The 13,697-nt window shown below is 43.5% G+C and overlaps 1 protein-coding gene across 1 annotated transcript in view; it reads left to right on the plus strand.

The window, feature by feature from the left end:
* Nucleotides 1–13,697, plus strand: part of METTL24 (methyltransferase like 24) — a gene marked incomplete at both ends in the record, with an annotated part of 53,211 nt that overhangs the window by 15,651 nt on the left and 23,863 nt on the right. Inside the window, 2 exons of the mRNA XM_082481466.1 lie at nt 5,253–5,351; nt 10,023–10,162. Of these exons, the coding sequence (XP_082337592.1) occupies nt 5,253–5,351; nt 10,023–10,162 (239 nt within the window). The remainder of the gene's footprint in view (nt 1–5,252; nt 5,352–10,022; nt 10,163–13,697) is intronic.

The following is a 13,697-nucleotide window of genomic DNA, read 5'->3' on the forward strand; positions in this document are numbered from 1 at the left end:
CTCAGCCCTCTAAAATACAAGTTTTTCTGCAGCATGGCATGTATGATAGTTTGGTCTGGGGTTCCTCTTCAGTGATGTTTAACGTCTATGGTTTAGGTGTTTCTGAGCCCATCGTCCAGGCTTCCTTTGCAGGTCGTGGAAAGACACGGAGGTTTCCAGTGCATGACTCATCTTACTTATTTTAGATGTCTAGTCTATAGTGAGATGAATCATACCCTTAAAGAGCCTGTCTTGTCTGTCCTGTCAAATAACTTTAGTTCCCCAGCTCACTGTGGGAGCTTGGTCCCTGGTTGTCTGCACTGCAGGAATGTTTCTTCATTCCCAGCTCCCCCTTGGAGTCGACCAGCTAATTGCCTCTGAAACTAAATGTGGGTGTTCAAGAGGGATCATTCGCTGCCGTATTTGCTCCGTGTCATCAGCGAGAGGAGCCGCATGCCAGGTTTGGCCGCCTCCACTCTCGGCAGCCCTCCCACTCATCTCAGCAGGATCTGCACTTGTTGCGTGTCCCTCATGAGGCATGCTGGCATGTCCCATAAAGCCAGTGCTTGGGTGGGTTGCAACACCCTGCTTTCATTATTTCAGGTACTTTTGAATTGGGGGAAAAAACAAAACAACAAGACTTCTACAAAATAATTTGCTTAAGGCCACAGATGCTCCAGAGGGGGTCCAAATAAAATGATGTCCAGGCCCTGTGAATCGTATCTAGGGACAAACTACTCTCACAGGGGTGAGCCTTCAGGAATGCGATCCAGTAGATATACGTTTGCCTTGTAGATGTCTGGAATTTTTCAACTTGAATTCCACCCATTGCATTTTAAATTGATAAAACCCCTGCAAAATTTCACCCACGAGCAAGCCCCTTCCAAAAGGGGTGAGAGTGATGATACACACAGTACAGCCAGAACGGTTGGAGGTGAAGATGTGTGTCATTTGTTTCTATGGCTAGCAAATATTTATGGTTATTGATCGAGTTTATTGCCAAAAGTGCTTTCCACTCACATTTGGTCCTGCCTCAAATGTAAAAAATTACTGTTGCACAGTTTAGTCAGAGAATTTTGTTTTTCTCTTGATTAAGACATCCGTTTATGTATTGACAAGTCTTTTGTTTCTTTGTTGGAAGCAACAGACTGCTTGGCAGGGCAATGAGATTCCCAAATTTTTGTTTATAAACACGGCTAATATGTTTCAGTATTTTAATAGGCTGCTAAAAAGGAAGAGGGTTGAAAGGAGGGAAAAACAGTTACTGAGTTAAAAAACACGGAAGTATGGAAAAATTACTAATTCCCTTTCAAATGTAAGCAGAAGGGAAGGGAGGGGTTGGGCTATTTGAATTACTGCACTGAAATGAGGATTGATCTGGAAAGAATTTAATGATTTATGTGTTCAAGTTTATGCTAGAAAAGCCAGAAATTTTGCAGACCTACAATTTTATACCTGCTGGTTTGTTAGCCCTTTGCATATGTTGATTTAAACTTTGTATTATTATTTCAGATTTTTAGGACAAATGATGCCATATGTATACTACAAATTATTAAGGGATTATCAGATGACTATCATAGATAGCTGATGAGGGAGAAAATTCTAGAAAGAAGTGGTCCCCAGAGAAGAGTCACTGCGGATTACTGTCAGACTGGTCTAAAGGTCCTTATTCTTAAGTGTGAAGTCTCTGGAAAAAAAATCAGACCTTCAAATGCATCCTGCTTTTTCTGACAAAGCAACGGCATTGCCTTAAGATTTTCTTTGCTCTGTGGTTATTTCATGTGGTGAAAATCTAGACGTCTCTCTGGATATCCATTACCCTTCTGGGGTAGGTGAAGTCGGTGTCTGACCAGTGCCTGTGTGAAGTCTTGCTGAAGACTGATTTTTCTTACAATGCTAATTTCAATGCTCATAAACAATGTAAATAGAGGGATACTCTAAGATACTCAGTATGATGTTTTTTAAATGACATTGTAGCTTTCCAGGTACTGTCATTTCTTTATATTGTGGAATTGGGATATGTTGGTGCTCAGGAAACCCAGTCATGGTGTTTCGTTGGATGAGTCCTTACCATAGGGAGGTAGCACGGCAATGGCAGTAGCCAGAGAGATGGAGAATGGCTGAACCAGTTTTCTGTCTCCTCCTGGGCGACCTTGGGGAGGTCTGTCTGAGTTTCATATCCAAAGCTGTGTAATATGGACCATAATACCTCCTCTGCTTCTCTTGTGTGCTTGCTGTAGAAGCCCCCTGTGAGAGGAGCTGCTCCTCAGCCTGTTTTGTACAGCAGCCATGGGGACCTGCTCTCTGTTATTTACTCTAGAGGTTTCTGTGATACAAGTGGAAAAAATCCAAATCATGATGCCACAGTCAGGTTTGCCTTGAGTAAATAAAATTGCAAAGTCTAGAGGGGAAAACCTCCTCAAAATAAGGAACATGTGTTTATCGGGAATAAACCTGATTTTCACAAAGCAGTTGGTTCACAGGGACTGGATACATTTTATCTGCAGAGTTTATTTGTGAAGGCTGACATAAAACCACTATGGAACAGGCTGAAAATTACCTGAAAAACTATAAACAAAGGCTACTGATGTACATAGGGAATGGCTCCTTCAGGAGGATATTTTGAGTCCTGAACATACCCATACTGCATCACTGACATCAGGGAGTTACCCGCCAGGAGGGTGTACTTGGTCCAAGAGATGGACTGGATTTTCACCCGTTCGTCTGGGAATCTCATTGTAATGTAGCTATTGAAGTGCCCTGTAGGGGTGTTTAATAGGTGTTAGGAACAGACCTGTCTAATGTATTTGTTAGTGAATGGACCAGGGACCAAGTGTGAAGTTTGAGAAGCTATTCAAAAGCATTGCCATCAAACAGGAACTCGGGTCTCATCTTTGTCACAAAAGCAGCATTTATGTACTGCTCCTGAATTTAAAAAAGTATATAAAAGGTTGATCTCTTTGTGGGGTTGGTTGTTGTTTTTTTTTTTTCTGTTTTGTTGGTTGGTGTTTTTTTTTTTTTTAGTGAAATTGCATTAAGTCACTGGGGTTTTTTATCTTCATTTTTGGGTGTTTATTGATATATGTAGGAGTCAGTGAGAAGGCAGTTTGTCATCTTTAAGGTTTTAAGAACCTGAGAGTAAGCCGCAGTGGTTCTTGGATATTGCACTCTGCTGAAAAAGAACCTCATTCACGTGGTTAATTATAGGGAATTTTTTTTTTTCTTCCCTGTTGACTCTGCAGAGGGAATGCTTGCTGAACAGTGCCACAATGGCCACCCTGCAATTCCCCTACTTAATGAGCTACTTCTCACACAAATAGATTTCAGAATAACTGGGCACAGATGTTTAGGTGTCTGGGGTTTGGTTTTTTGTTTTTTGGTTTTTGTTTTTTTTTTTTTTTCCCTGAAAATAATTGTCAGTCTTCATTTTCATTTCAGCTTTCAAGTCTGTTGAAACGGCAGCATTCCTGTCATTGCAAACGTTATTCAGCCGTGTGAACTGACTCATTCTGAAAGATTACAGGCATTTCCCTCCCCAGCGTGCACCTATCCTCCTGCTGTTCCATGTTTGCGGGCTGCCTTCTGCAATCAGAGGGGTCAGGGATAGGTGCTGCTGCAGAGCTTGCCTGCTAGCTTGCTTCCAGCCTTGTGCTGTGCAGGGTATAGGAGCCCATGTCTGATGCAGGCAGCAAGTTTTAGAGTGGGAAATGCTACTTTTGTCTACCTCTTGGGGGGGGAAAAGTAGTATCTCAAATGTCCTTTTCAGCATCTCTTTACAGTAAAACAACCCCAAAGAGCAAAGCCTAAAGGAACAATAAACCTCACACAGGCCTCCTGGCTCATGTTCACCCCAGAGACTGTTTACTTAAGCTGCAAAAATATCAGTTCATGATACCAGCTCCAGGCAAACTCCATCTGGTCTGGTGATCCCTTTTAATCATCTTGCTTTTCTCGTTTCACCTTCTCTTTTCTTTTCCTGCGTTCTTCTCTGGTGTCAGAGGATCCCCGCTGTCACCGTGCTGGCTCTTCTCCTGGTGCCGCAGACCAGTCCTGTCCAGGGGCTCAGCACCTCGCCTCTCTGATCTGCATCCATCCTCTCTGGTTAATTGCTATTTCCAGGGCTTCATTTGAAATAAGGTCCTGTGGGAATTCCGAATGGGGTTTCTCTTTTGTATTTTATTGAATGTCAACATGGACCTATGGGGGAGGAAAAACCCCCATCTTGTTCGTTATGGAAGCTCTGTTAATTGAGGATGATTAAAGGGAAGCTTGATACTACCTGCCCAGCCAAAGAAGTGAATTATGGCTCCTGAACATGAAAAGCCATGAGGAATCAATCTTAATTTAGTACAACTTAACACTGTGCTTGTATTTTTATCTACTTGAGGGCAAGAGATAACACATCTAAACTTCCCAGCATGACAAAAGCGGGTAGAACTTGGAGAAGGTGGCGCAGATGGGAACGGAGAGCCCCGTTGCTCTGTAAGCACGTGTCTGGAAGACCTCTTCTGTCCCGCTCTGTCTATGTGGGAAGTGTTGCTGGAAAAGCTGACAGGATCCCTGAGGTTCAGAGCTGAGGGGCCTCACAGGGAGTGTAGAAAGCATCCACCAAAGCTACTTCCCTGGGGCTACTGAAATGGGGAGTGGTAGGGCCACCACGCAACACAATGGTGTTTTTTCAGGAAAACAAAGAATTGTGGTGTATCTCGCCAGGCAAGCATGGGAGAGGAAGAGGGCTTTTCTCAAAGACTGCAAGAAGCTTGCTTTTCTATTGAATCTGGAGTTTAAAAAAGAGATTGTTTGCAGAGGTTTCCTTTGGTGATTTGTGTTTGCAAGCCAAATTCTTGTTTCAGTGGACATTCAAGGAGAGATACATGATATATATAAAATTAAATTTATTTCACTGTTTTCATGTTTTGCTAGAGAATTTAGTTATTTAGATCTTGGTTTTCTTCATGCATTTCTACAAGCCAGGGCTTACTTGGGCATCCTAGAATAACTGTGTTGACACATGTATCCTGGATAAAGAGCCCTTTCTTTCTGAATTACCTATATCTACTTTCAAAGCTGGCCATGATAAATCATGGTTAGATGCTCTTTCACTGTAGTTCAAATCCTACTTTATTCTGAAATGCCTTTCATATGTAGACAAGCCCTTAGGAAACTCTTTTTGTTTGAAATTTAATCTCCTTAATTTTTTAGCCCTTGCATTTTATGCTTGTACTGAGAGATAAATCCTGTTCCTTTAAGGTGTTTTTTGCTTTGCTTTGCAGACTGTAAGATGGCACATTGAACTGCAGCCATGGGCAAGTCCAACTCCTTCCCTCAACTACGAGGCCTTGAGGTTCCTGAAGTACATTAGTACTTCTCAGGTGGGTTTTTCATTTCAGTCTCCATTTAGAAAAGAGTTTGTGTGGCACAGGCTGTTCCCTCTCAGATAAGGAATTAACCTCACACCAAACTGGTTTTGAAACTGCTCTATTTTTAAAGTTGCTTAACCTAGCAGTGATGGTCAACATGATTGTAAGGCTCAAAACACAGAGTAGAAAGAATGCATTATTTCCTTGCTTTTTATTTCCAGATGGGTTCGTGTCCTGACAGGAGTACAATATGACTGAAATCCTAGACGTGGTTCCTCTCCCATTCTCTCTCTCTCTTTCTCACTCTCTCTCAGACACAGAAAAACACAGAGCACTCTGTAGACACAGAAAAACACAGAGCACTCTGTAGTGAGAGAACTGTGTATGCAACCGCTCTACGTCTCAATAATAATGCGATAACCAGGTTTATTTTAGCTAAAAAGGGTGTATTTGAGGTTCCAGCTAAAATGGCAATAAGGCATCAGCACTAACTAGGACAAACTGAATCTTATGAAATCTTATGAAAGGAATCTTATGACATTCAATAAGGGCAAGTGTAGGGTGCTGTACCTGGGGAGGAATAACCCCATGCAGCAGTACAGGTTGGGGGCTGACCTGCTGGAGAGCAGCTCTGTAGAAAGAGACCTGGCAGTCCTGGTGGACAACAGGATGACCATGAGCCAGCAATGTGTCCTGGTGGCCAAGAAGGCGAATGGTATCCTGGGGTGCATCAAGAAGAGTGTGGCCAGCAGGTCAAGGGAGGTCATCCTCCCCCTCTACTCTGCCTTGGTAAGGCCGCACCTGGAGTACTGCGTCCAGTTCTGGGCTCCCCAGTTCAAGAAGGACAGGGGACTGCTGGAGAGGGTCCAGCAAAGGGCTACCAAGATGATTAGGGGACTGGAACACCTCTCTTATGAAGAAAGACTGAGGGAATTGGGTCTCTTTAGTCTGGAAAAAAGACAGTTGAGGGGGGACCTGATCCATGCTTATAAATACTTAAAGGGTGGGTGCCAGGAGGATGGGGCCAGGCTCTTTTCGGTGGTGCCCAGTGACAGGACAAGAGGTAATGGGCACAAACTTGAGTATAGAAAGTTCCACCTAAACATGAGGAGGAACTTCTTTACTTTGAAGGTGGCAGAGCACTGGAACAGGCTGCCCAGAGAGGTTGTGGAGTCTCCACCTCTGGAGACATTCAAAACCCACCTGGATGCGTTCGTGTGCAACCTGCTCTAAGGTGTCCCTGCTCTGGCAGGGGGGTTGGCCTAGATGATCTCCAGAGGTCCCTTGAAACCCTATGATTCTATGATTCTCTGAAACTGTTCCAATGGTACCAATAGAATCCTGATATTTTAAGGACAAAAGTGATGACCTGGAAAATGAATGTTTTTATGTGCTTTTTCAAAGGTGACATTTCCAAATCCAGATTGCATTGACAGATACTTCCAGGGTTCAGCATTTATGGAAATTGGGCCGTCATGTCTTAATGGAAGCATCACTTCTGCACAACAGCGTTTAAGCATGCATTTCCTCTAATAAGAAATGGAAAAGGTGCTGGATGCCCACAGTTCCAATAGGGCAGCTGCTTTCGGTACCCAGGTCTATCAGCAATTGACCCTTGAATACATATTTAATTGCACCATCGCTTAAACTGGAGAACAGCAAAAAGTCTCAGGTGCTAATGTCACTGAAATGTCATTCACGTACAGAATTCTTTGTTAATGCAATGCTTTCAAAGCTGAGATGAGATTCATTTGAAATGCATCTAAAAATATGTTGCTATGCTGACGGTGTGGTAACTGGGAGGGTAGCAGAGTGTTAACTTATCCTCCAGTTTGTGGGTACCCCTGGCTAAATGCTCAAGAAAATGACATCTCTGCCTCCACTCATGCCAGCACTGAGAGGGCAGGAGGCAAGATGATGCATGTGGAGACAGCAAGAGATGTGTGTAGAGCTGCTTGTTTTGTTGTCCAGAAGTTTAGGCTGTGGCAGGCATATTAAGCTGAAAACATCCTTCATCTCTGTGACTTAATAAACAGTGGCAGATGCTGCTAAACTCCAATAGTTGGGTCAAAGCCTACAAGGGCATCAATTAGCAGAGAGTTTATCGCTTCTGACATGCTAATCGAGAAGTTTCGTTCCCAGAGTAACTGACCCTGGTGGGGGGGAAAAGCATAAGTGAAAACAAAAAAATGAGAGAAATCCTTGCTCCTGACCTGGTACACGTTATAGGATTGATAACTGACAGAATAACACCATGACTGGTATGAGCACTTCTGGAAATGGGATCCTGCTTACGTAGGTGAGCATGGGATCTCATTTTCCTTGTTTGCTGAGCAAGTGTCTACTAATTACTGTGCCTGAGTTCAGCTCCTTACCATTAGTGTAGAATGGCTTGAACTGCTGGAGGGGAAAGATGCTGTGTTAGCAGGGTTGAGGTGTGGCCTGAAAAAGCTTTGTCAATGCTAGTATCTAATGATCAGAAGAACCATCTTACATGTGCTGTTGTTTGTATGATAGTAGTGAGTAGAAGCCCAGAACAGGACATGAACTTGGTGCATCAGGGTCTGTAAGTCATGCAACGGACTGATGATGGTGCTAAAGGCAGAGTTCAGTTTTTGGTTTTGTTTTTGTTTTTTATTTTTGATAGCAAGAGTTATTAAAACGGCTCCAAATTCTGACTGTTGTAATTGCTCATAATGCTATGAGTCGATTAAGTGGCAGCATTGCAGAATCTTAGTTTTCTGTAGAGAGCACATTATTCTTCTGTATCTTAAAATTAGTACCTGCTATTGCAATGCCATTTATTCTTTGATTGTTATGTGACTGAAGGGAAATAGGTAGTGGGGTGCAGTGCAAATCATTGCTTAAAACTTAGTGAATCCTGAGAGCAGCATGAAGAGATGCTATATTAGCTTTTATGAATTTTCTGTGGGAATTATGAGCTGAGCAGGAGCAGGGAGGTGGTGATGCAGCGTGCAGCTCTTTGGATGTAATGCTCTGGGTAATGATCTTTCAGAGCTTAAGGTTCTTAAAGAATGAGAGTTTTATTTACTTACTATAAGGTACATGGTGGAGAATGCCTGCCACAGCAGAGGCTGGTTTCCTGTTTTTACTCTCACCCCTGTGTAAAATTGTTCAATTTCTGCGTTTCAAGGTGGGGCCAGACCCGTGCTTTTTAGTTTGGCTAAAACCGAGAGCTGAGTCTGTGCAGTCTGCTGTAGAGGAAGGAAGGAGCAAGGTGAGAACAGTCAGTTCAGGACTAATGTTCAACCTGGTTTTGTCTCTACTACTGTTCTTTCCACCTTTTTTATTGTTGGCTTTCTGGCAGTGCCAGCTCCCGTCCCTGCAAACCAGGGTTGGTACTGGCCCCAAAGAACAACTTTTTGTCATGATGGCTCAGCTGGGTTCCTGCAACTCTTCTCAGTCTTTGCTTTCCTGTGTGCTTCTTAGCAGCCTGTGCCCTGCAACCCCTGAATTTGATGGCTGGGCTGCATGTGGATTGAAAAGCCCTTCAACAACCAAGCGTAAGCTGATGCTGGTGCAGTGCGGCACAGCCTCTCTTGGGCAGAAGTAGCCACAGCTTTGTTGCTTATTTCTGCTTCCTGTTATCTTCTTACCACTGCTATGGTGACAGCCATACAAACTGCACTGGCTTTCCATCGCCTGCTGTGCCCTGGCTCCTGAATGCTGGAAAGGCTGCAACCTGCCCCAGCTCTGTGCCTGCCTTTTCCAGAGTGGGTCTGGAGGAAGAGGATGGTGCTGAATGGGGTGGCAGAGCCCGGGGGTGAAGCGCTGGCCCAAGCTGCTGGGCAGACAGGCAGAGCTGGTGCTGCAGGCAGGGGCTCTGCTGTAGGGTGTCACTCACAGGGCCATAGCTTCCTTGGCTCCATCACCGCTGTGTTTCGACTGTTGCAGGCTGCTGCTCCCCTGCTGGCAAAGCTGACTTTCCCTCTCAGTTAAGTGATTTTTGACACTTCCAGGTTTCTGATGAATCCAGCACATTTTAGTCCTTGCTTTCTTGGTCTTTACAAGGACTTTGACTTACAGTGTTCCTCCCTGCAGGGTCTCTATCTCCTCCTTTTGCAGTGTTTTTATCCCGGCTTTAGACTCTAGCTGTCTAAGACAGCACAGCATAGCCACGCGTGCTATGATTCCTCTGTTTAGTTAAGCACTTGCTTAAATCCCTTTGTTGTTGGAGAGGGGATGTGTTGGGGTAATGATTAAACCCATTCTGGAATGGAAATCCAGGACGCTCTAGGTAGGGTATACAGTGTACATTGCGGTGATACCGCAACTGGTGATTACAATCTTGAATCATGACATAATTTTAACATTATTCAGGATGCAGAATCCATGCCAAGGTTTGAAAAGAAAAAAAATAAACATTTTAATGCCAAAATAACTTGTTCTCAGGAAAATTGATTTTTGGGTATAGTACTAATGCTTAATTATTTGCTTTTCAAACGGCATTGCTCTCTGGGGGATTATGTAAGCCTTAAATTTCATGAAGTAGAACAGATGAACAAGGGAAAAAAATCATCAAATCTCCATAGTTGTGTATCAGATTGACAATCAGTTTTAAAGGAAACCAATTAACACTTTTCTTTTTTCCATTCTTCCCTCAGAAGGCAAATTAAAAACAAATTAAATGTCTTAAAATGAAACATCCTTTGATTTCAACAGATTTCATGTGAACACATGAACCTGAACAGCCTGAGAGGGTACTCTGAAACCGCAAAGAAGCCCTGGTCGATCTGTCTTGATGAGAGGTTTAGCCTCATTCATCGAATCAGAAGCAAGCAATGCCGTCTCTATTCCCTTGGGTAAGCGCTCTTTAAAACACAGCAAATTGTTTCATGACACCTAGCTTCAAAAAGCCGTATAAATGCAACATAGGCTCCAACAAGGTTGTCTTTTAAAATACAGACTTCGTTTGGGTGTGTTTCTTATGTGTTGATGTGTTTCTGTAACCTCTGTTTTCAGGGAAAAACCTTTCTCCATGAGAGTCTTTGTTTTACTCTGCTTTTCTAGTATCAGTATGAAAACAAATTGCTTAACAGTGAGTAGTGAGTAGCAGTTCACATAGAGGAAGATGGAAATTAATGAGATAAGCTGAAAACCTACAGCATCTTCCCTGGGCAGAAATGACTTGCATAATTGCCAGGTACTCCAGCAGCATTACTTACAAAACTTCATTAACTACCCCTGGGACAAAACAGTACATTTCCATATGAGAGTGTGTTTGCTAAGCACTTCAGCAGTGACATGTGGCAAAGTGATAATAATAAAGGCAGTTTTGTGTGGCTTTATTTTAAAATGTTTGTAGTGTTTATGATGTTTACAGTACTTCAGATTGAAGTTTTCACTCTTCACAGAAAAAGTACTTTCACAGGTAGTAAACCCGTAAATGCAGCCTGTTTCCCTGCTAGTAAAACACTGCTTCCCAGGAGGATGAGGGAGGTCAGTCCTCAGAGTTTGTCAGGCCACTGGCCTTTTGCGTTACCCATCAGCACACAGGTGCATTAGGAGAATGATTGCTGTGATCTGGAGCTCGATTCGCACAGATCACCACATGGCTGCAGCCTAATAAAACTGTCTTTGCTATCCTGGGAGCCAGCTTGAGGTTAGAGGTGTATTAAAAGGCTTCATCTCCCTTGAACTAACACAGTTTATTTCTGTGATTTTGCTGCTTCTGGGTTTACAAATGGTGGGTAGCAAGGAACTATGTGTGGGTGGCATTTCTCGGTGATTAGCACATGGCAGTTAACACCAGCAATTAATGTCAAGTGGATGCAGAGCACACTGCAGTCAAAGGGAGTCTTTTCTGTGAATTTGGGTGCGCTTATATATGGATCGAACTTATACTGAGCTGTAAAGACCAAACTCCTCAGAGGGTGGGAGGCTGTCAGGTTTTGTTCAGTTGTGTTGCTCTGTGGCAGGACAACAGTAACATGCCCCTTAGAGACAAATCACACATACAGGGAGTGAACTCCTCTTGACTACTGTTGCTTCTAATTTTCTTACTGTTCTTTACAATCTATTTCAAATTATACTTACCTGGTTTTAATGCAAAATAAAGGTTTACCTGATTTTTTTTTTTTTCCTCAGTTTTTGACGTTCCTGTGCAAGTTAGGAGAGATGCTGTGTTATACCACGCTCAGGTCCAGACTTCACCTGCTTGACTATAGTACTGGCTGATTGCCTGAGGCTCCTTCTAGTAGTAAGTAAGGAGGGGCAGGCATATTCAGGTGGAAAATCAGCTAAGCTAAATAACATTCTGGAGGCAGGCACAGCTTTCTTTTAACTATAAAGGAAGTCTGGAATAACATGGCTGCTGACTTTAGATGTCTTGGCAAAGTACTCAAAGTTCAGTGGAATTAATCTAGACCTTGTACTTCAAGTTACATGTTCATTAATATTACACCTGAGCTCCTGTATTAATGTCCCTCTTCCCTTTTTCTATGGACCAAGTGTGGGTTGAGAATGGTATTTTTGTTGAATTGGCCAGTAGACACAATACAGAGTTGATTTCATCTGTGCTAGATAATGTAGATTTGTCACAAAGCTGACCAGCACAAAGATAATTTGGTAATGGTTTTGAACAAATCTAAGCTGGTGCACGTATATCAGTGCTTTATATGTGGTGCTGTTTTGAGTATGGTACAGGGAGCCTGAATGCCAGATTTTCTGTCCTCATGGAACAATAGGGTTTAGCAGAGATTGAAATTAGTGTCGGCTCTCCCATCAATCATCAGATACACATGCGCAGTACATACCCAGCCATCAGATGAAACAGCTAAAAAATAAAAGGGAAATATTTGAGGTTAAGGAGGAGCAGTCTTCAATCCTCTAGTTTACTTCTGCAGCCTTTGGAGCTCATTACTGCATAACTTTTCTCTCAGACTCACTTCCTTTAGCTTATGACAGGCAGAAAAGTAATTTTGTTCTGAGTAAGACAAAAATCCCGTTTAAACATTTTTGTTATCTCATACAGTTCATAAAGAGCAAAGGGGGAGCAGCTGCTTCCAATGAAGAACATTCTCTGTGGACAGGATGGATGGAGGACAAATGTGAAAGTTCAGTGTGAGTGTTACTGGGAATCCTGAATTAAATCCATATATCATTAAAAATGGAACAAAACATGCTGCTTAGGCTTTGCCTTCTTGAATGTTGTAGAAGAGGTTACTTGTGAATGGCAGTGAGCAGTGTCTGAAATGTCTGGAGATCTTTTTAGATCAGTATTAGTTGCTTCCCCTACTGGGAGGCAGCAATGTTTTTTCTTGGGGGACAGGATTTCCCAGTATGATACATAATTGCAATATGCATTACTGAGCTTCAGTTATTAGTGCTAAATCTGCTTAGATTAAGCTAAGTCTGTTACAAACACCACAGGCAGGCACTCAAGCTGGGATAATACAAATGAATAGGATTTCAGAAACTTACCAGTTGAGGTTTAAAGAGTCTCGCTGCAATACTGAATAAAAGCCCTTTCAGGTGGATCTTAGCGTAAGAGTTTTAGGATGCAGGCAGGGGATGCTGCTTTTTTCCTGAGCTGCGGAGCTCAGTTACCTTCCTTTGAGACAGAAGGGGAGGAGGGGAACACAGAACAGGAAAGCAGGACCTTAACGTGCATGTTCTTACAGCTCTGTCCCATGGTCCCTGTGGGAGCTGGAGTACCTGCAGTTGTCAGGCTGGATCAGCTACAGGTGTCCAGTAGGGCTGTGCTGGAGGAGACAAAGCAGCATTTGTGCCACCTGCATGCTCGCTGCGTTCCAGGATGACGTGGGGGCTGGTGCGATGGTCTGTTCAATGCAAGCCACAGCCCAGTATTTATTCCCAGTGTGAGGCTCTGTGTACTGTGACCCTCTGTGAACCCTGGGAGTGGGGGACAGCCAAGGGACACCGCTCCCTGCTGCGCTGCGCGCTGTCCTGGGTCGGCGTCCCTGCCCTGCTGCCGGCAGGGAGCAATGCCAGCAAGCCTGTCCCTTCCACTCGCATGCAGGCGAGGAGAGCCCCTCCGCAGGGTCCTGTTCCTGCTGCTTTGAAAGCCCACCTCTGCCCCCACTGCAGGGGACTGCCTGCAGCTACCGACTCTGAAACCAAGCTCTCTTCTTCACAGTAAAAACAGGGCAGTTGCTTTAACATTTTTTTATTTTGCTGTTGCTGGAGGCAGCAGCTGCTCTATCCCGATGGTGGGAAAGGGCCTCTCTAGTCTTGTGTGACCTCCACATCTTTCTTTTAAAATCGTGGTCCCTTTTTAAGTAACACTAAATCTTTCTTAGGAAACCTCATTTGTTTACCTTTTTCATGCTGCATTACCCCATAGCATGATCACATGTGAGCCAGGAATTTTTGCAA

This window comes from Vanellus vanellus (assembly GCF_965231255.1).
Source record: "Vanellus vanellus genome assembly, chromosome: 3".
In the NCBI taxonomy this organism is placed as follows: domain Eukaryota; kingdom Metazoa; phylum Chordata; class Aves; order Charadriiformes; family Charadriidae; genus Vanellus; species Vanellus vanellus.